The sequence below is a fragment of the Dendroctonus ponderosae genome, unplaced genomic scaffold (genome assembly GCF_020466585.1).
Source record: "Dendroctonus ponderosae isolate FM_Combo_2020 unplaced genomic scaffold, Dpon_F_20191213v2 Dpon_F_20191213_136, whole genome shotgun sequence".
Classification (NCBI taxonomy): domain Eukaryota; kingdom Metazoa; phylum Arthropoda; class Insecta; order Coleoptera; family Curculionidae; genus Dendroctonus; species Dendroctonus ponderosae.
The window spans coordinates 13,254-36,380 of NW_026017488.1; the positions used below are offsets into that span (position 1 = coordinate 13,254).

At 33.9% G+C, this 23,127-nt stretch overlaps 2 protein-coding genes across 2 annotated transcripts in view; one reads left to right on the forward strand and one right to left on the reverse strand.

Annotated features, from left to right (window-relative positions):
- Positions 1 to 76: 76 nt before the first annotated feature.
- LOC125503209 (transient receptor potential-gamma protein-like) overlaps positions 77 to 23,127 on the reverse strand; it is a gene marked incomplete at its 5' end in the record, with an annotated part of 26,873 nt that continues 3,822 nt past the window's right edge. Inside the window, 10 exons of the mRNA XM_048663234.1 lie at positions 77 to 2,178; positions 5,472 to 5,628; positions 5,956 to 6,170; positions 6,279 to 6,460; positions 6,521 to 6,695; positions 6,761 to 6,889; positions 6,946 to 7,126; positions 11,066 to 11,107; positions 19,588 to 19,779; positions 21,323 to 21,518. Coding sequence (XP_048519191.1) covers positions 1,967 to 2,178; positions 5,472 to 5,628; positions 5,956 to 6,170; positions 6,279 to 6,460; positions 6,521 to 6,695; positions 6,761 to 6,889; positions 6,946 to 7,126; positions 11,066 to 11,107; positions 19,588 to 19,779; positions 21,323 to 21,518 — 1,681 coding nt within the window. The remainder of the gene's footprint in view (positions 2,179 to 5,471; positions 5,629 to 5,955; positions 6,171 to 6,278; positions 6,461 to 6,520; positions 6,696 to 6,760; positions 6,890 to 6,945; positions 7,127 to 11,065; positions 11,108 to 19,587; positions 19,780 to 21,322; positions 21,519 to 23,127) is intronic.
- Positions 11,211 to 19,252, forward strand: LOC109536145 (disintegrin and metalloproteinase domain-containing protein 10). Its single transcript, XM_019902236.2, has 6 exons — positions 11,211 to 11,880; positions 13,771 to 14,046; positions 14,305 to 14,543; positions 15,122 to 15,316; positions 16,582 to 16,778; positions 18,610 to 19,252. The coding sequence occupies exons 1-6, from the start codon at positions 11,243 to 11,245 to the stop codon at positions 19,159 to 19,161; spliced, it is 2,097 nt and encodes a 698-aa protein (XP_019757795.2). The 5' UTR covers positions 11,211 to 11,242; the 3' UTR covers positions 19,162 to 19,252.

Sequence of the window (23,127 nt, forward strand, 5' to 3'; positions counted from 1 at the left end):
TTTTTACCTGAAATCATCATCTGGGTTAGTTTGCCCGCTTATTTTAAAGCAAGCATAGGAAAATGAACTAAACTACTATTTTCAGCAAATTTTACTTTTATAAACCTTTTTATAAATTATATCCCTGGAAACAGTTGTCTTGGATGACTTTTGAAACTTAACATAAATACATAGTATAGTAATCACCTGTAGTTAAATTTTAAATGAGATAAAATGCGTTACTTTAGATCCATTCTTCAAGGCCGTTTTAAACTACCTACATATTTGTGCGTTTTCGATTTTACTTTTGTAGGTGCTGTTTTATTATATATGCTATGGAGCGATTTGCGCGTCATATGTTTTCTATTACTCATTTACTGAATATTTTAATTATAAGTATTTCTTGCACATAATACATATGGAAAGCGCAATGTTGATGCCACGAACGTTTCTAAAAAATCTTATCTTAGTTATGAGATCGTCAAGTTAATTAGCACATAAATAAATTTTACTATTATATAGATTATACACGGACATAAGGACTAAGAAAGTACCAATGATCATCTCCTCAAAAACTAATAAATTACCACCTTCCAACTTAATTTTTTTGCTATATCCTATTTCCGCAGTAACTTCTTATGACTAGTTTTGATTAAAATACATTAATTATTTCTACTAGATCGGGTACATATGGCGGATATTTTCGTTATCTTAAAAATACTTTACCTAAAACCGATAAAGGCACGATATTGTAGAAAACTATTATAAAAGACTTACGGATTTTTTTTATAAATAATGTCTCGTATAAAATTACCAAAAAGTTATCAACTTTTAAAATAAATTATAAATATGCCAACAAATCGAAATTAATTTTAGGCAATCATGTATAATAGATGTATGTAGTATTACAATAGGGCCTTTGCACGTGGAAGAAAATACCCTATTACTGAAGACTAGTTTTAAGTTGAAGTTTTGAGAAGTGAAAAATCTGCAGATAAAACAAACAGTTAAATCATGCAAAAGACAACGATAAAATTTTGATGCCTGGGAGTTGAAAATCGTTTTACGAAAAGATCTTTCCTTAAAATGTTTAGTACTTATTTTACTTAATTTACTTATCAATTATTTAAAATACGTAATCTATGGAAAACTCTGGGACCACCACTGAACAAGTTTTAACATGGAACAAATTACAACATTTAACCCTGCTGTTTTTTCGTTATAAATGGTCCTTTAGCAATTCCATTTCCAATTTGATTTGTTGCGTATATTTGTCAATGGAACACCTAAACGGCGCTAAAAAAATAATCTTGGAATATTAAATCTTGGAAATTTGTATACACTGATAAAAGATATTTTTCAAAGCATTGGCCCGTGTGTTCCATTGATTTATACTTTAAAATCTATTATTTCGAGTTTATTTATTAGTCAAATATACAAGATATATTTTAAAAGGAACGTGGCTTAAGTGAAGATCAATCGTTGATCGGCCCGAAAAATTCAATTCTTTTAACTATTTTTTTGCTTAGTACTATAAAGAAACGAATAATTAAAGTAGAATTTCACAGTACACTGGGTGATTCAAGTGCAGATCTCGCGGTCGCTAATTTCAGGCTAAACCCAGCTGATAAGTATTTTAAAAATGTTAACCGTTGATCATCGTATGGTCTAGCTGTAAGGATTAGTTTTGTCTTGCATCTTAAATTAATTTTGTAAAAACTTTCCGCTGTGTCGTTGAGATATTGAGGTATTTTCTGGGAAGCCACATTTCTAGCGTAAAAACGAAATAAAATTTAATGTGATTAGTTGAGCTCTGCGTGCAAAAAAACGTGTTATTCACCGAAAAATATGAGTACAAAATGATATTCATTAAAATTATACGCAAAATAAAGTTGCAATATGATATTTCGGGCCATCTTGTACATGTATTCGATTCTATAAATAAAAAACTACCCTTATTACTTATGTGCCTACACTAAGCATCATACTAAAGCCATCCGGTGTTATGATTATGGCCACTTAAAGGAATCACTCCAGGAAGTTTCGGTAAAATGTGTTGAGTCTGCTTACACTCTTCGTCTGGGGTTTGAGTGGATCCTGTTGGTGGATTGCTGGATGAGGAAGTATACAGGAGTGGTTCGCGAGAAGAACCATTCGCCCCAGGTAAACCAGTAGGTATGGTTGCCGTGAAACTTTCTTCTGGAACAAAGGATTATGTCTTAAGAAGAAGTAGAGAATCTTATTATGTGACATAATTAATATAAAAACATAATATAATACATACAAATTGTTAATGGTGCATTTTACTTGCAGTCCCTTATTGGATCACTTGCTGTACCTACATGATCTACTCAAATTGGCAAATGTGGCTTATTCCAGTTCTTTCACTATTAAAAATATTCTATCGGGGTTTTCCACGACCGGTACGTGGCCTGTTGATAGAAATGCATTCACCGATGATTGATTTTTCAATTTTATCAATCAGAATCTCTCAAGTTCTTACAGAAACGCCTGAGAAGAATCGCATAGAAGAAGGAGCTGAGAGAAGGCTGCCAAAATAGAAAAGTCATTTTCAAGTGGAATATGAAAAACCCAATAAAAAATTGAAAAATTGAAACTGACGATGAAAAGTTTACACAATTAGTCAATGAAAACGACTATGTTTTAGTCAAGTTGCACAGAAAATTGATCAAAAAGAATACACAGTCAAATATTATAACGAAAAATATTAAAAAAAACGAAGATTCGTATAAGTTGCAGTCAATAATTTGCTGATGCTGACTTTACAAAGTATGTCATCAATCAGATCATGTTAAGGATCATGTATTCAATGAACAGCTATAACTAAAAAATAAAGTTCAATTCAAAATGAAATTGTTTCAGTTAAAATCCCATGGGCATTTCAGGCCCATACGTGTTGAGAGCTGCCCCCCTTGAATAAAGTTTATGTTTTCATATTTTTGAAATAACTAATAAAAACAAAAAAAAACTTCACCTTAAGTTAATAAGGTAGTTAAAGTATCGAATTTTTAACCGTTTTTTTGTTCTAATGGTTCGTAACATTTCGTTGCTTCATTTGTTTACAATAAGAAACCATTAAAGACCAAATTTTTGGAAATACACTATTTTCATTCGAATATGGTTAAAAGTGCCGCTATTGCTCCTACTCAGATAATCGCTTTAAAAGATCTTCCTTATTAGAGCAAGAAATGCTTAAAAGTAAGTGGCAAATGGCCTTATCAAAACAATTCATGTATGCGTCTCAAATGCCTTCGGTTATATCGTTTATTATTAATTATTTTAACTGTAAATAATTTCATTACAATGTGTACAAGATGCGAGAGTATCATACATACACTTTTCCTGCTAACAGGTTTAACTGCCAGCCCACACGCATTGTAGGGGAGTGGGCCACCATAAGACTAAAAAAGTTAAAGTGGCTTTTTTTCCAAACACTTTACTTGATCGTCCAGAAAAGTTGATTAGCTGGTCGGAATTGCATTTATTTATGTACGCAACGGTGGAAAGCACATAATTACTTTGAATTTATAGATTTTTTATTGTTTAATTTTTTTGTAAGTCTTTGAAGTAAATCAATAAAAAAACGATAACTTCAAAATTGTCACATATTGCTATTCTAATCTTGTATATTAAATTAATTAGCTTCAAACTGGGCTTAAACAAAATTAAAACAAAAGAAATTACAAATTTTCTAATTTTACTCTTTGAAAAACACTTAACGAATATTAAAAATGCTAAAATTTAGCTCAAATTTATAATAGGAATGCAATACTTTTATTTTACCTAAAGCACAAGGCAAAATAATTTTTATGTCTTTTAAGACAACAGTCCCAATATCAGGTTGATCAGTGATTACAAAATGCCCTCTGAATTTCCCCGACTTCCTTAAAAAACTAACTTTAACTTCTTCGGATGTGTCGCCAAGTAATAATTTTTCCTACGAAGAAAACCTTCCTATTCTAAATTATTAAACTCAACTAACACAAAATCATCTTATTTGGGTGGTCTATCTAATTCCTCGAACGCAGTTGGATCGGGTTCAGGTATCCAATCAGAATCGTAGTGTGAATTCGCAAATGGAATCTTCTCCGTCGTCATTGGAAGACATCTTCTTTGTTAATTTTTTAAAATCCTTTGAAAAAACGTTTCTCTTCGCTGCTTCTTTTTTGGAAACTTCTATCTTTCTCTTTCTTCTTTTTCTTTGCATTTTATTTCAATTTTCTCTTTTTCTGGAGTATCCGTAGGGATGATACTTGTTGCTTTTTATCTTTTACTATTAGAGAGTTTTCTTTTACAAGCTTTTGGGTAGCCTCACATATCTGTGAAGTGTTTGAAAAGAACACCATTGCGATCAGATGCTTTTCGCAATGACAGTTTTACTCCACTCACTCCCACTAAAACTTCTTGGACTGCTCCTTTCATATTTTCTTCTGATAATATACCCTTCTGGGACTTTATTTTGCGACCCCTGGGCATCTAAAGATACAAAATCGCCCAATTAATTATTAAAGCTTAAAAGTTTTTCCATAAGACAGTGTCTTATGGTAGCCGATTTACACGTTATAACATTTTTTCAAATTTTCGGTAAATTTGATTTAAAATCACAAAGTTTCTTTATACAAATAAAAAGCACTTACAACACTATAGCTACAACTTAAATTTCTTACCTTTAACTTTATGTTTTCACTAAAAAAATTAGCTCAGAATAATACACGTGAAAAAAAAAGTCTCCGCTCACATGCGTCTTTGTCGAAATCTTAGTCAAGACTGATTGAGTGATTGAGAGAAAAGTGAGACTGGTTTAGACCGGAATAAACTTTACCACCGAAGCAACACTTCATTGATTCACTTCACTCATTCACTCATAATAAATGTCTACACTTAGTGTAAAAGAAAATATTGCAAAGTCTCATGGTGGCCGGTGTCTCGTGGTGCCCCACTCTCCCCTACTTAGAATGCTGATTTTGCTTCAGCCTAAGTTTATAATTATTTTAAATTCAAAAGAAATTCAGTTTTATTGTTTACCATTTAAAATATTACAAAAACGTTTCGGTGTTTTTGTCCACCATCATCAGTTTGTATGTATGGTTGTTTCTACCTTCACATTCGGTATGCCATTGAAAAATTATGAATAAAAGAAAAGAAATGCCAAAGAAAGAACGATTTTTCAATGGCTTACCAAATGTGAAGGTAGAAACAACCACACATACAAACTGATGATGGCGGATAAAAACACCGAAACGTTTTTGTAATATTTTAAATGGTAAACAATAAAACTGACTGGAACCCAGGAATTTCTTTTGAATTAAGTTGAATTACAGTCAGGAAAATATACACAATTTATAATTATGGCAATTGCAACAAATACATTATTCTGTATGCACACGTTAAGTTGTAAGCTTACTGCTCGTAATAAGTTGCATTTTTTAAAAACAATTTTAAAGGACGTTGCTTATAATTCGAGTCCTTACCAGTCGTTGAAGGAGTTATAGTTGGCCCGCTACTGGCTGGTGGTATCTCGATGGAGCCCTGTTGAGATTGAGTTTTTTCATGACGAGATACTGGTTGGGAAATAACTTCTGGAACACGAGTTGGTACACTGGAAGCTCTCTTTAACACTTGAGGAATCTGCAATTTATTAAATTTTGATAGAGAAAATGTATCGTGTGAGTTGTTATTTACTAATCTAAAAACTTCTTTGCTTCAATAGTACTTGAGAATTTACAGACCATTTTATCATTTTTACTCAGGGATTTTATCGTTCGGTTTTTCTCATGCTTATACACGCAAGCATTATGTAAACATATATTGAAGTGCTTAGGACGAAAGCTATATTGAGCCCAATGGCAAATGTGTTATCAACCTAAAATAACTGCAACCATGCCAATTCTTTCGCTTCAAAATCGCACTTGATCACAAACTGGTATCTACAAATTTCTGCGCGAAATAACTTACATTTTTCGGAGGCATACATTTCTTTGAAATGGTTTCACTTATGGTGCTATTTGGAACTACAATAGGACTAGTGTTTCGGGAAGCCGAAAATTTCTTGCGCTTCTTCTTCAGCAAGGCCAAGCCATGGGCCAGACCATGCAGCTCTGGCTCTGGATGATCCTGATCTCGGCTAGTATTTTCCATGCTTTGATTGGAGTCTGTTCCACTGATCGAGCCTGGAATTTACAGTTTATTCTACAGTTAAAGTCTACATTTTGTGATTCGAAGCTCAATAACTTGATGTTGTGCGTTCCATGCGCACAAAAATCTCGAAATGTGTTTACCGTTTTCATCAGAAGCAGGACTGTTGCTGTGGCTGTGATTATGTCCATTTTCCTTGCAATTATTACATACAGAGTCTTCTGAGCGCGATCGGCCGATTAGTCTGGACACTTTTCCAGTTTTTGCTGCTTCAATCAAGGTGCCCCATCTGCGCTTGTGGGAACCGGTTCTCTTAAAGTGCAGTCTGGAAGCAAAAATTGGATATAAAGAACACTATCACAAATCACATAATCTCAAAATTTACCTTCCCAGACCTCGATGATGATGGTGGTGATGATGATGATGACCGTGGCCATCATTTATGCTTCCTTGGCTTGAAGAAACAGTGCTGCTGTGCTGGGTCAGTCTGCGCGGGGTGGAGCTGAAGATGCCTGATAGCGTCGAGCCGAAGAAGTCGTGGTGGCCTTCATGATGATGTCCTGAGAGGTCATATTATTTATATATACGTTTCTAAATGTTGATAAACTTGAATAACTGCTGATACCTTGAAGAGAAGCTATAAACTCAGCTACTGGCGGTAGTGTGGAAGACGACGTAGTGGAAGGTTGAGGAGCTATATTGAAGCCTTTCATCAGTCTTCGTTCTTTCTGCCTATTTTTCTTACCGCCCGTTCCTGAAAAATCACCCCTTAGCACGCAGCAAATCGTGACTAAGTCAGCATTTTCCTACCCATGCCACTGTGGGCAGTACTGGTGTTCATTCCAGAGTTTTTCAGGATTTCGATCAGCTCGAACCGGAATGCGGATATGTCCTGCTTGATTTCATTCACGTCATCTTCAGTCACCCCTTGGTTTTCAGCTTTCCGTTGTTCAACTGTTACGTATCGTCTGACCAAGTTTCTCATAATGCCCTAGAACAATGAAGGAAGTCAATAAAAGTATCTGGAAATCTGGAAATTTATTGATAACTTAAAGACGATTTAACAAATATGATGATAATAAAAAAAGACAAACGCTATTAGGCATGATGGAATCGCAAAAATATAAACAAGCCCTGTTTTATTCAGATCTAGCTTCAATTTAAATAGAAAAATACGAGCCTTGGACACCTCCAGTTTCATTATAAAATTTACGTACTTAAATTACCATGTATAAGAAATGAGAAGGGAGCCGCGCAAATAATTTAATAGTTCTAGACAAGGTGTTCCATGAAGAAGGGGTATTATTTTAACCACCTACTCTACGTCCGAAAATAACCGTAGTTTGCTATATGAACTATAGGCCAAAAATGCTTCGTTAGGGTTTAACACGGTGTTGAAATTTAATAAAACATATGTAAAATGATAAATTTCTTCAAAACGCATAGAGATATTTTAACATCATTTTCCAGGCATCAATAGCTAGGGAAGACGCATGTTTTCCAATAAAATAGTTTTGCCAAATTTTGCCAGTGGCGTGCGTTTTATTTTTACATCACTATATTTTTTAATTGTTGCATTTAATTTTCAAATTACTTGATTTATTGTGTTGGCAGATAATCTTGGCTTTATTCAAATGCTAAAATAGCACAGAATCGGGAGCAAAATGCCTAAAGGTAGCTGTGATTGGTTTGCGGATAGCTCCTTAAAAAGCTGCAAGTGATCCTGGCCTACTTAATTAGAAATTGGCATATTTTTGCCAAATTTCACACTCTGAACAAATTATTTTTGCCAAACGATTCATGCTAGGGAATTTCAGCGGCCAGAAGTTTTTGCCACGTTACTAACAAAATGGTGATTCTGCTGTATCAACGTTTAGGGCTTTACGAGCAGATTACGGTCGACATAATCGACCCACAGAGCAAACAATTCCGAACACAGTGAAAAAATTTGAAGAGACTGGATCGGTTACTGATATTGTAAAGCCTGAGCATCATCGCAACATTAGATCAGCTGAAAATATCGCTGTTTTTGCTCAAAGTGTGGAGGAACACCCGAATTCGTCGATTCCCCGACGTGCTCAACATTTGGGCTTGTCTTACGGCTCATTGTGGCGAATTTTTCAATTGGATTTGAAGCTGCATCCGTACAAAGTCCAACTGACTCAAGAACATGGGCAACATAGAACATACGCAAATTGGGTGATTGAACAACAAGCCGTTGATGATGATTTTTCGAACCGAATTTTCTGCAGCGATGAGGCTCATTTTTCGCTCGGTGGTTACGTGAATAAACAGAACAGTCATATATGGGGCTCTGAAAATCATCATTCCACTTCAGGTTGATGGGTATGACCGGTTTTTTGAGGATGTGGTCAAGTTTTGCAAAAGCCGCCCACGTCTGGCCAATTCGCCTGGATATTTCTGCTGCCTGGTGGTTCCTGCCAATCTTAATGTTGTGGCCAAGGTACACATCCTTTTCAACAACTTCAAGCGTGTGCTTGTCGAGTGTGTCCTGGATCTCACTTTGACTCATGATCTTAGTCTTTTGGAGGGTCACCCTCAGGGCGACTGWCTCCCACGCTTTCTTCAGCCTTCTCATTATGGGTCCAAGCTGGTCGGCATCAGCGCTCAGCCGGACMATATCGTCAGCTAAACGTAGGTGAGTCAGGAATGTCCCATCGATATTGATGTCTTTTTTCTACCATGTCAGGTTTTTAAACAYGTCCTGTAGCSCTAKTGTGAACAGTTTTGACGAGGTTTCGCCTTGTCTAACTCCTCTYTTAATAGGGATCCTCGTGGAGAGTGGCATGTACATATATATATATCTGATGAGATTCTAGTGTCTTGAGTGAATCCTCGAAGCGGCCATCGCATGTAGAGCTGCCCAAATCTTCMCAGAATCGAAAGATCTCTGGTAATCGACCAACGCCAGGTGTAGTGGGATGTTGTGTTCAGTGGATTTATCGATCAGCGTGCTGTCTGGATGTGGTCTATCGTTCTGTACCTACCCCTTCCTGAATCCAGCTTGCGCTCCAGGATGGTAAAAGTGGAGCTTGTTGGTGATTATTTTGGTAAGGAGCTTGTATAACACTGAGAGGAGGTAATTCTCGATGTTTGTAGAGTCGCCCTTCTTGAAAAGGATGGTGACCTCAGCATTTCTCTATGCCTCTGGAATCCTTCCTTCTTCGAGGCACTTGTTAAAGATAATGAGTTGTGCCTTGTTCAGTTTCTCCTCCAGACTTCGGTATCTCACTCGTCACTTGGTCTTCTGTGGGAGCTTTACGATTTCTCATCTCTTTTAATGCTGTTCTTAGCTCTGACCCATCAATTTCTGGGATCTCCTCGGAACCGACGATCTTTTCTCTCTGATTTTGCGGAGATAGTCAGGTTCTGGTACTGACTGGGTTTATAGTCTCCGATGGAAGTTCTCGATGATCGCAACGATTTCGCCTTTCCCTGACACAACTACGCCCCGCTCGATCCTGATCATGTATATGAGTGATTTTCCTCTAGCCGTTCTGGAACGAAGGTCCCTCATGTTCATCTTGTCCTCAGTGGCTTCTCGAATCATCCGTGAGTTGTGCGCTTTTAAGTCACTACGAATCGCTCTCGTTACTAGCTGGAGGTACTCCGGTGCATCGCTATCCATCACATTGCGTTCTTCCAGTCTGGTTGTGCGAGAATGAGTTTCGGGTTTCACTGCCTTCCAAACGTGCAGACTTTCTTTGTTGCAACTCGAATAATTTCGACGATTTTCTCTGTCAGCTGATTTAACTCCAGACCTTTCAGTGTCTCCGTCGGTTCTAATAAATTCAACTCTTWAGTGRAGAATTTGCACATTTGCAATTTAAAAAAAAATCGAAAATATCCAAAATAATTTAAAAAAATGCATTKCAAATTTTCTTTGCAAACCATTCAGTTGCTCCTCAAAATACATTTTGGGATTAAAAATTTAATAAATTAGAGTAATTAGTAGATAAATAGAGATAMATTTAGAGCCAGTTTCCTTCCAAAACTGTTGCAAATAAAAAATTTCTTATAGACAGGGAATGTGTCGAGAATACACTTTGATAAACCATTCAATGTTCGATTTTGAAAACGAGTTAATCGAGGTAAAAAATCAAAGTATTTTATTCATCTTTTCGACCTGCAAATCATCATAACGTTTTTCAATCGATTGTAATTTTCCAAGATACAGTTTTTATAGAAAATCGTACGTGTTTCAACAAATTTCAACATTTTGAAATAAACCCGGCATTAAGAGTTATGCAGAAAATTCCGACAGACAAAAAGCTGTTTTCCTACAGACAAAAAGAAAAATCAGATAATTAAACCCTCAAAAGAATTGATAGAAAACATTTGCCTTGCAAAATCGTCTTATCGACCTTAAAACCCCTATGACTGTTTCTCAACGGCTTTCAATTTTGCAAAATAAGATTTTTAGACAAAATGACTCGCTTTAGACGATCTAAATTTTCAATGATCCAAATCGGGCTCGTATTAAGAGAGTTACTCATTTGCACCATATAATTATAATAACAGCTGAATATTCATAAAATGCCTGCCATTCGCGTTGGTGTTTGCCATCGTATAAAGTATTTATTTTCCAAAATTGTCTATGAAATTCTAAACATTATCGGTAAATTCAGAAGCGTGCAGTTACGGATGCCCGTGGCAAAAATGAACAAAATTATTTTATTGCAAAACATTCGTATTTCCTAGCAATTGATGTCTGGAAAATTTCGTTAAAGTAGCTCCATGAGTTTTGAAGAAATTAATCATGTACTTTTTAAATTAAATTTCAACACTATAAAGCAAACTGGGGTTATTTTCGGACCTAGAATCAGTGGTTCAAATAATGCCCATTCCTCATGAAACACATTGTATATTATTAATCTTATGTGAAATTAGGTATAACAAAAAATCCTACCTGATATCTGAAATCCCTCTCGCTTGCTTGTTTGACTTTCCTCTGAAAGAAAAAAGCATTAACGTCGTTTACAATTAATTTTCATTAAAATTTACTCAAACTTGAAATTTGTGAAATTAACAAAACGAAAACTACCTGCAGCTTTTCTTAAATTTTCATCAATCAGTGTCATGTTTCATGTTTAGTCATGTCTACACAAGCATGCAGTTTCCAAAGTACATGTTGATTCTACTTTCTACATCTTTCCTGGATTTTACACTGGTGCACTCAATTTTCCAAGTGGACACCGTAACTATCCATGACTATCATTTTAGCGGTTCGCAGATTTACGAAGTAAATAACAATTTTCGAGAAAAACGCGATGTGCTAGTATCATCCAGGCCAGAATTTTTATTTGATATTAATCTGTCCAATGATGGAAAACCCTTGACCGTGCACATAAAGCAAAGAGACAGCGAAATATTAGCCGATAATTTTACTTGGAGTGGTAACTTGTGGAAAACTAGCAATTTATATGAAGGATATATCAGCAATTATCCAGAAACCAGTTCAGTTAACGGCTATGTAAAGGAGGGAAACTTCTACGGCCATATAATCCTTAACAATACCATGTATTATATCGACGAATATAAACCCGCATTAGGAATGAATGTGACTGATGATGTCATTGCTGAGCGAAACGCGCTGGTTTTCAAAAGAGATTCAGTCACTTACGGGATTTTTCTTGCGCAGACCAAATCAGCCAATTTGCTATTTAAACAACTGGTAAACCGGCAATATTATGAAAACAAATACCAAAAGTGGAAACAAAATGGGTATGTATGCGAATATTTGTCTCTTAAAATGCTTCGTTTAAAGCTTACATACTGAGCTATTGAATATTGCATTAAATATTTTTTGCCTTTGTTGTTGCTTCGTTTGGATATCTTATTTAAAATGTACTATGTAAATGGGCTGTTTAACAAAATTATTTCCTCTATTTCATATAAATATTCAATGCTTATTTTCTGTCCCTGCAAATACGAAGGAGGCTTGAAGTTAGTAATGAAGAAGTTTTTTGAGGCGCTGTTAAGAAAACTGGTGAGTTTCCCAGACTTGTAGGCCGTCGTGACAAATACTTTTAATCTGATGTTTTCCAAGCACGAGTATCCTGCATCTTTAGAGGTGGTTTGACTATCAGTCGTGCTTGCAAAATGCCAGGAAGAAATTATTTTTTATGACGCCCTAGAAACTCGAAAAACTCACTAGTTTACGTATAATTTTCGATATAAACTGTACGCAAAACTGCAGATAAATTATACCAACCGCTGTTTTTACCTTTTATTTTTAACTGAATTGAAGCTGCTTATTGAAACCAGATTTACTTTTTCCATTTCTGTCGGACTGAAGCAAATGCAAACGAACTAAATTGTAACAAACACAGGCAAATATTACAAAATCAAACTCATACAGATTTAACAAACCACCTATAAGTTTTAAAAGAGTGGTTAAGACATAAACATGTTTCTTACCTGTTCGAAGTGCAATTCATGAATATTTTCTATAGATAGAATCTTGTTGGTTATAAGTAGTTAAATTTTTCTGTAATTAACTTAGTTGGCTCTCTCTTTCCAGAATGTTTGTTCCCAAATTTAAGAGAATATCGCATCATCGCATTGTATTCGAATCAAAACGAAAATTTCAAATGATACCCAAAATATTAAAAATAAAATGCTAGAAGAAATGTTAAAATAGAAGAAAAAGAATGGAGAAAAAGAAAGAAGTATTTCACTCCAATTTAAACAAGACTTGCTTTTTTGTAATGAACTGAGTATATTAAATGTATTCATAGCAAATATACACAGTTTAATGCAAAAAGGTAAGTCTTGTTTGATTGGAGTTTTTCAGTGTGTTCACACGGGCTTTCTCTGCTTAATTTTTACTTTCTTGTTTATTAAATACATCTTCATATAACGGTTTAGGTAACTGAATCCAGTTTTTATTCCTATTTTCCTTTGAACACTTTTTTATTTATTCAAGTGTGCTCTTTTCCATTTAATTGGAAGCTGAAAATAATAATTAATTTAAAAGTATAAATGTTATCGAATAAAGTCCAACTTTATATGAAATCTATTAAGTACTGGAAACTGTCCCAGCTGAAAAAGTCTGCTGAATCTTAATCTGTTCACAATTTCTGAGTCGTAGAAGCTTCTAGGGCTCAGAAAGTGTGTACCCGATCATTCTTGGGCCGAAATTCATCTCAGTTTCACATTCGAGGCGTAGAAGCTTAGAAACTGCTGAGTCACTTGAGAAAGAGAATTTAGAATTTAGCCTAGTGGAGAGCCTATGGTACGAGTTTGGAATACGTTGCATTTTCTAAGCCTCCGCGAACACCTGATTTAAACATTGTAGATTTTTTTTTGTAGATAGCACCCTACCCTTAATAAACTCGTAGATTTTTCTTTGTAGATAGCACCCTACCCTTAATAAACGCTTTATTGTTTTTCGGTAGACAGAAGGGCAAACTCCGTTATTTTTTAAATTAAATCTAAAATATGCACAATGTTACGGTGTTAAGTGTAAATCTGCCGAAATGTAACCTTTAATATTATATGTTTATTATCCACTATAAACACAATCAGAGGAAATGCGTAAAAAATTATTTAAAAAAAATCGAATCAAGTAATACAAACTTATGATTATAATATTTTTAATAATTTTTTTAGTATGCTTTGTCCATTGGTCGTGGTAATCGATAACTCCTTTTTAACTTTGGTTCATAAATCGAACACAGAAGCGGCCATATCTCAAGTGCTTTTCTCCTTGGAGGAAGCAAATGCGATATTCAGATCCACAGACTTTGATGGAGACGGAGTACCTGATAACATTGGATTTTACGTGAAAAAAATTGAGATCTGGTCCACTGGCGAAGCGACTTACTTTTTACCACGTTACACACCAGGCGCCATGAGGGTGTTTGACTATTTAACTCAATTCATGAAGTAAGTAGTAGTAGGGTAGTAAAAGTCAGTAAAGGTTGTTAAGAAAGCTTGCATTTTGATAAGCAATAGTTGAGTAAATATTCTAACAAAAAACGATCAGGTCAAGATCCCTGATCAGGGTTTTTACGCTATTTTAATACGATATTTTTTGATACAAATTGTTCTTCAATTCATTCTCGGATTTTTCTAAATCTTTAACTTGTTCTTAACTATTGTTTAAGGATTGTTGCAAATTTTTTCTATAGTAGCAAACTTTAGGTATGAAGAATTGCCAAAACACTGCCTAGGCATAGTATTCACCGCTCAAAAGTTCGACAAAGGCACTTTGGGGGCAAGTTACACTCCTGATAGCACATCTTTGCATCCTACAGCAGGAATTTGCGATAAGAAAACAGCGAATTTAGGAACCATGAACGGTTTGGTAATTACGGCTTCGACATCCCGAACTCCTCTAGTCAATCAGGTCATCTTCGAAGTTACCATCACTCATGAATTAGGTGAATATCCACTGAAGAAAAGTAATTTCTATCGTTTCGAACTGGCAACAACACTTGCAGCTGTGTATGTTTCAACTTTAACTCTAAGATGTTTAAGATATTGCAAATTGCCAATAATTTTAATTTTATAAATTACGCTTATGCACAAAAGAATTTTCCTTTTCGATAAGAATTTCAAAATATTTACTTTAATTAAAACATGTAATGTTATTTTATTTTAACAATAAACTAAAAAGACAACCTGGACTGAACTGAGACATTTACTGTTGATGATTGGTAACATATTTAAGTTGAAAATAACGAACTCTAATTATCGCGAAAGAATAAATAAGAAAACACAAATTGTTCTGATAGGAATATCCAAAAAAAAGTACGGCAAAAGAAATTTCAAATTTTCATGTTAATTTGGAAATGCTTTGAACAATTTCCAGATTCAAACCCTAATATTTGAACAGTAATTAATCTGTGACATAATCAATACCGAAACACCCCAAATTCCTAGCTGAAAGTCCCATGTTTGTTGTTTTCGAATTAATGTTAATGTTTAGTAATAAATTAACTTGATGTGTATAATTTAGGGCACAGCTTTGGTGCTCTACACGACGAAAGGCCTGAATGTTTCGGTTATTTAATGTCCCCGAAATCATTTGCTGATTATTACGGAAACAGAACTCATTTGATGTTTTCCCCATGCAGCAAAGGACAAGTATTAAGGACTCTGGTTATGAAAGGAGATTGTTTCGAGCCAGTGCAGACGACATTTTGTGGAAACGGTCAGTTTCCAGCTTTATTTCTGTTAGATTAACTCGTTTGTTCTCCTCACACGATGGATATTTAGTGAATTCAGACAGCTTTTCCAGATACGGGAATTTGTTTCTCTGCTTTTAACATTTTCGTAAGAATTGCTTTCAACTGCAGACAAAGCTAAAAATACCTTGGCATTGAAATTAGTGTCTACAAGAATATGAAACTGTTTCTCTTTTCTTTGATTACATTATTATTAATTTCAAAAGAAATTGCTGGGTTCCAGTCAATTTTATTGTTTATTATTTAAAATGTTACAAATACGTTTCGGTGTTTTTCTCCACCATTATCAGTTTGTATGTATGGTTGTTTCTACCAAGCACATTGCCAAGTGTGAAGGTAGGAACAACCATACATACAAACTGATGATGGTGGAGAAAAACACCGAAACGTATTTGTAACATTTTAAATAATAAACAATAAAATTGACTGGAATCCAGCAATTTCTTTTGAATTGAGTTAAAATACAGTCAGGAAAATATACACAATTATTATTTATTTATTTAGCTCGCATTTTCTAACCTAATTTACGCAATAGAATCATTTTTTATTCTTTGCAGCCATTTTTTACGCAGCAGGGAACGACGAGTTGTTGAAAATAATAAATTTGAATATAGTAGGTTATTAACATATAATACTTTATTAAAAATATACCAAACTTAAAATATAACAATTTATTATTCTTGGAAGGATTTGTAAAGAAATTCAATGATTTTTTAATATAATTTTCCAAAAGCTGCGAATTGTGCCTAATATTTGTTAAGAAATCAGTAGGTATTAATTATGAAGCATATCAAAATGTGTAATATTTATTCTTTTTTATTCGTAATATTTACTCCCTTTTATCTAATAATAAATATATTTCAGCTGCCCACATATTTTGAGAGTTGTATCCAAACAAATCCTGTGTTTTTTAAGTTTTCAGAAATATTAAAACATGTAATTCTTTTAAGAACTTAGTCGATTTAATAATAAATGAAATATAAAAGTGTCGGGAAATAAAAGCGCATTTTTTATTTGTGAATTAACAAAAATTTACATACTTTCATCTAACAACAAATTGCATTGATTGTACAATTTGCACAAACTGCCTTCGAACTTGAACCATTTTAGAAGAAGATAATATGGATCGATTTCTATACTTACCAAATATTTAGGGTTCAAGAAAAATTAATTCTCATTAGTTTCTAGAAAATATCGCGTGTTTGGTAAGTTTCAAATAATATTTCTTCAGGTATTGTCGAGCAAGGCGAAGATTGCGACTGCGGCTTAACCAGAGATTGTCTTAAGATGGACCCATGCTGTGTGCCTCGAAGAACCAAAGAATATCCATGTCAAATTAATAAAAAACGCGGATTCCAATGCCATCCTTCGCAAGGCGAATGTTGTACGAATAGCTGCAAGTATAGCACGCATTTGGAACATTTTGTGGTGAGTTTGTGGTACACAGAATTACAAATTCGAACACAAAAATACTCGATCGATAATTTTCCCAAAAATTTGTTTAGGCTTTTAACGTTCATAAAGATAATCCTGAGTTCAATGCATTAAAGAAGTGATTTCCAATGCACAGATAAAATCCAAAAGGCAACAAAAGATAACGGAAAACTAAGTATACTTATCTCCTTATGCTAATGATGAAACAAATTTGCAAATCATGTAAACGGCGTCTTGAAGATGATTGAAGCAAGACAACAAAATCGACAATTTTAACAATAATGCTAAAAAGGACAGATTTTTCAAGATTGGAAAAACATTAAAAAAATTCTAATAGAGAAAGCGTAATTGAAATTGGCAAAACATTGCAAAAGTTTTTGTTGTTTCTGTCAAAGTCTTGTTCTGTAGGAAAGGAAAACACTTTTTAGAGAAAAACGAATATAAAAATTACATGTGAAAAATAATTGAAAGCAAACAAAACGTAGTTTTTGAAACTGCGTTATATTATTTCAAACAAATAGACTTAAACTGAATACTAATGTAAAATTTTGACTAAGGGTAATATTTTTTAAATAAATTTGCTATGGTTAATAATTAATTATGTTATATGGTTATGTTTTCTCATTCGTTAGACTCACATATTTTAATTGATGCGATCATTTACATGTTTTTGCTTCCAGTATCTAAAACTTTACTGCGTTAAAGGTGAATTGTCCAGATTTTAAAAATTGTATTTGAAACTTAAAAAAAATTGCGAAAAAGTGTATAATTAATTTGTAGAGGACAGACAGAGAAGGAAATTAACATGTACTGTTGCAAATGTTCATATCAAAATTTTAAGAGTTTCATTGTGCAGACGTTTTATCCATTTTCGATCATTCGTTTCAGAGTAAACGTTTTCTAAAGTAATAGATACAAAAACGCCAATGGAAATAACACAACCTAAACCGTAGTAAAAAGCACCAAAACATCTACAGCCATTAACTTAGGATTGAAGAAAAAAAACAAAATAATTTCGTTAAAAATATTTATGTTCTCATGGAATTATCAGCAAAGAAAGCAGTTTGTTGCTTGATTTAAGCAAAAAACTTGAACGTAAAGAGTTATGAAAGAACGCGGCTTCTAATTCACACATTGCCGAACATTGTCACAAAATATTAAGAAAAAGGGATTTTCTTTCTGGGCAGGCTGATCCTAAGCTTCCTTCCATCCTTTAATAATTCTTCTCAGCCGGTGCTAATATTTTATATCATTTAAATATATTTGTCATGTTCATATAAATAAAATTTGTTTAATTTTTTCTGTCTAGTATATTATGAATATACCCAAACTCATCTTTAAATGAGAATTTCGAAATTTGGGCTCATTTATGAATTGCAAAAATTTTTAATGTCACTTAAAATATTGTAATCAAAATCTGTGCTTCTCCGCTCCAAAGAGTATTTAGTACTAGATTGGAATACATTTTTCTCAAAAGATTCGTCCGGATACTGTTGAAATCGTCCATAATATTGATGATATTTTTTAATGTATATCATTCTGTGAATATTAAGTGGCCAAAATATTAGCAATAAATTTGCAAACTCTCTTGAATTAGTTGGGTTCAACCCGAGCCAATTTATGCCGTTTAAGTTTGGTATGTTTTCCATCTTCTTCGTTATTTGACTAGTTATAATTTCCAGAGTTTTTTGGCATGGTGTTTAAGCTCATGCAAATGCGCGGCGGCATAAGGAAAACTTTGCAATTTCAAAACTACCTCATTTTCTTCCTGCACCCATTTAATCTGATTTTTTATGTTAATGCCAGCGATTTTTATACATTTCAGAACTGTAAAAATTTTGATCGTGGTTGTCCATGTACGAATTCCAACTCCAACTGCACTTGTGGCCTTAATGGAGTTTGCATTGGAAGCGAATGTCACAGCATAGAATGTGGCCGAATCGGACTAAAACAATGCCAATGCCTTCCGCACACTATCGAAGAAAAAGTTTGCAGCGTTTGTTGCCAATATCAAAACTCTTGCTTACCAGCTTTAGAAGCCACCAATCATGTCCTGTCCTCGATCAAGGGCCGAGATGTTCTGAAGAGTTTGCTTATTACCGAAACAGTGATTTATAATCCGAAACAATTCAGCTCGAAGACTTTTTGTATGGATCAACAGTGCGTAAAGTTGGAGTTTTTCCAGGCCAGGTTCGGTGGGTATTGTTTGCACAAAGGAAAACTTGGAAAGTGCCAGCCGAACTCCCAATGCGCAATTTTGAAAGCCAAGCAAAGTTTTCCGTCGTTTCAAAGTGCCTCAACGAATTTGCCTTCGGATGTCATCAGTACAATATGTTACTGGGTGCTTAACAGATTTCTAACAAATTTACTTTTTTGAGCCAAGTATCAATACCTACTATAAAAATTACTTGGACTATGTAATACCAAAAAATACATAAAGCTGAATAAAATCGCTTTTTCCAAATGAATGCGTTGATCCATTTCTCCAGACTAGAAGCCGAACAAGCAAATCGAATGTAAATTGAACAGTACTCCACTAAAAGCAGTTGAAATGTTCCGTTTTACTACATATTTATCAGTTTTTTTCCGCGAAATACTACCCGAAAAAGCAATGGGGCGTTTCAAAGGAAAATGCAATCGGCTGAAACCCTCAATAAATATTTTCTACTAGATTTGCTTTAGGGTTTTTGCTCGCAAAGCTATAGTTTTAGACACTGAGGTTTTCAGACATACACAATAAACAATGGTTTCAATACAACAAAACTTTATATGGATAATTAAAAGTATGAATAGAATTGCTTACCCTGATGGTACGCATATGCTCCTTTTTAGCTGCTCTGGATCCGCAAAATTTCCTTCGCAGCCACTGTATAATATACCAACCGCTCTTCGGGGTTGGAATGATGTTAAAGGGTGGAGGCACAGTTCCTCCTTCTTCGAAGTAGCTTATCCAAAGTTTGCTTCTGGCAAATTTCCACTCTGTATCAGCTCGTTCCTACAGAACAACAAGACCATAGAATGCTCTAGTTTTTTTTTTATCTAAGTTGTTTTGTTAAATGCCCTATTTTTCACTTGTTGAGATGAGGGATGAGCAACGGAAAACCCCTCCTATACATTTAAACACTACGCTTATATATTAGAAACGTAAATGAACTAAGTAACTCTAATACAACATACAGTAGAAAAATGTAAAAAAACCAGAAACCAACCTGTTGGTCTATATTTGCAGATATAGGTGACTAATCGTATGGCTTCGATCAATAGTCGCACTTTATTATTTTTATTGAAGAAACTAAGTGTTAGAAAACATCAGTAGGCACTTCCAAAACGAGTCATGATTCTCTTGGAAATTTTGTGAAAATCTTGAGACTTATAAACTGAGTATAGACTCTAATGTTCATGTTTACGTTATTCATATTCTTTGGTATCGCGACATACAGGTCAAAATCCGACATAATCTTTTATTTCCACATATAATGTAATATAATTTATACACTACTTCGTAAACTTAACGCATAGCTGAAATTCGTTAAAATACCGTCACTTTTGACTAAATATTTTCTCAGTCTGTGATCCGATTTTTTATTGTTCGAATTATAGCTCTGTTCTTAGACAAAATTCAAAATATAAGATAAGCAAAAAAACTTAAACAAACATATTGTTCGGGGTGTTTAAATACTGTCTTACTGAATACTTCTTGGTCAAAGTTCAAATTTTCCTTCGGGTCGAAGGATAAAAGTATACCTACGACGTTATAGTCTCATGTCTTCAAATTAATTGGGATCTTTAATCGTTTGTTTATCCTGAGCCATTCGAGGGATATTCACTTTTTTTGTAACCGTAATAACAGTGTTTGCTTCAAAATTCACTTCAAACAAATTTAAAATTTCAAGAATGCAAAGACCCAAAAGAACGTAATGTTTACCAATTATGAGGTGAGTTTTTCAAATATTTTGCTCTCCCAACAGGAAATTTTTTCCCTCAACTGATGAATGTTTTAACCCTTTATAAATTGTCGTTTTTATACAACATGTTTTAATTGTGAATTGGTGTTTGAGTAAATTTTAAATCTGATGATGGCGCTGTTGTCTCAGCGAAACGTAATGAAATCAACGATATTCAAACTTCTACTTCACACTTTGACTGAGACCCAGGGAGGATAAGAATATAGTTGTAAATATATTTAAAAAAATCCGTTAAACATTGACGGGCCGCGCAAAAAAGTACGTAGGGCTGCGGGTTGCTCATCTCTGGCCTATTTTTATTAACATTGTATTTTTGCCAAATTATTTTTAAATTTTATCAATTTTTAAAAGTGTGCAAACCTAAAAATGCCCCAGCTTTAACCTTCTCCAACTTTAGACGTAAACATCAGCAGTTACTTTTTCAAACAAGAAACCCTCACACATTTCACCCAGTATTCGCAGAAATCAATTTGTCATAAATACAAAATCAAAGAATAAATAAAATTATTAATAACATTTTATTGACACGACTACAACCATCAAGTAAGGATTTTTGGAAATATTTTCACTTACCGAAATCAGTTGATAGGAATGATTCATCATGGCGATGAGAAGATTAAGTAGAACGACGATATTGATAACTGAATAAGTGCCGAACATCAGCATCCCCCAAAATCGGGTGAAAATTCTGATTTCGTTCAACTCGAAACTATCCAAATCGATCAACCCGAATACGGCCCAAAAAAGTGTCTGAACTGTCTCGAACAAGCTGGAAAAATTCAAATGTGTGTTATATCAGCAAGTAACTATTTTCACATTTGTGAGATATTTGAATAATGGCTCGAACCACTTGGCCTTTTTGTATAAAATTGTTCTCAAATGCAAAATTAAGAATTTGAAACTTTCAGTAAAGTGAACCAGATGTGCTAATGTAATGCATTATGGGCAAAGTATACAAATTAAGAAACGAATGGAAAAATTGGTAAATTGCTAAGGGTATAAACATAAATTTAAAGTTTGGTCAAAGAAGTGAATACGTATACTTTTGGAGAACTGACGAGACTGATATTTCTGCTTGATTGTTTTCCACTTAATCACTACTTTTCCTTGCTAATTTAATTATACGGGCACCCACAACTAGAAACCACTTTAGTTCAACTTCTTCGGATCATACATAATTGAGCAACTTTTTCCTGAATTAACTGTTCTATAAGTTTGAATAGCCAGTTACCATAAAATTAGTTAGTCGTTTTTTCGATAAAATTTTTATTTCTTTGTACCGATAGGTACATTAGTTTGATAAAAGTGGAATTTTTTGTTATCGTCTAAATTATAATGCCTGGTATAATTCCTTATTTCATTTAGTATTAAAAAAATAGCAACTATATTTGATTCTTTGAAGAAATAGGCTTTCAAGCAATTGGTCCTTCTGTTCATGTTATCCAAACTAATGCTTCTTCGACGGTCACGTACTCAATCCAGTTAGAATTTAATTTTCCTTAAAACATCGGCAAACTCAGAAATGTCTAATTAACTTGAAACGAAAGAAAAACTAGTTTATTAGACTCCAGAAAGATTTTGTTTGTCAAAGTTTAAGAAATGGTGTGAAATAAAAAGAAAAAAAAAGGTGTGTATTTCTACCAATACAGATTTACTAATTTTGGGACGATAGTTGTGAAAACAAGCAAGATTAAAATAGAATGGAAAGCCCAAGGTATGAATAGTTACAATTGAAAATTCATAAATATAAAACACATCTTATCATCAGTATCCTCCATTTATTTTTATTAGAGATTACCACCAAACCACTTTAATAAAATATACACTAAAAAATGCGATGTGATAGAAACATATTAGCTGGTTGAAGATAATAAAGTTAAATGCACCTTTATGAGGATAAAGCTTCCTGAAATTGGGCTCTCTCAAAAAGTTRATACTAACTAAAAAGAATRGTAATAGAAAGACCGAAAYTATGGAGTTGGAAAATCGTATTTCCTATATCGACTAAATCGTAAAAATTTGAAGACTACCTACTAGACCGAAATCAGAAGTTAAGCATCACAACRAACATAAAGGAAATTTTTGAAATACTTCTTGTACAAACGCTTTCGGAAGAGGAAATGRTACACATACCCGTRAAAAAAMAAGAGTTTCCGGACGATCAAGTGTTATCAACAATTAAGAGCAAACGATTTTTAATGATTTTGARGAATGTGGTTTGTATTGTTCGATTACAATGTGCAAAATAAACCCAGCAGCTTACTTTTTCAAGAAGAATCATATTTCAGCAATAAAATGAGAAGAACTCCAATCGACAATTTTCAAATTCGGAAATTGTGAAGTAAAAGTTCTTCATTCTTTACAATTAACCAAATTAC

What these genes read in the sequence shown, in the direction of transcription:
- LOC109536145 (XM_019902236.2), top strand. Translation starts at nt 11,243, where the DNA reads ATGTTTAGTCATGTCTACACAAGCATGCAGTTTCCAAAGTACATGTTG. An exon ending in CAAAAGTGGAAACAAAATGG is followed by an intron (nt 11,881 to 13,770) that starts GTATGTATGCGA and finishes TAATTTTTTTAG; the next exon opens with TATGCTTTGTCCATTGGTCG. An exon ending in TATTTAACTCAATTCATGAA is followed by an intron (nt 14,047 to 14,304) that starts GTAAGTAGTAGT and finishes AGCAAACTTTAG; the next exon opens with GTATGAAGAATTGCCAAAAC.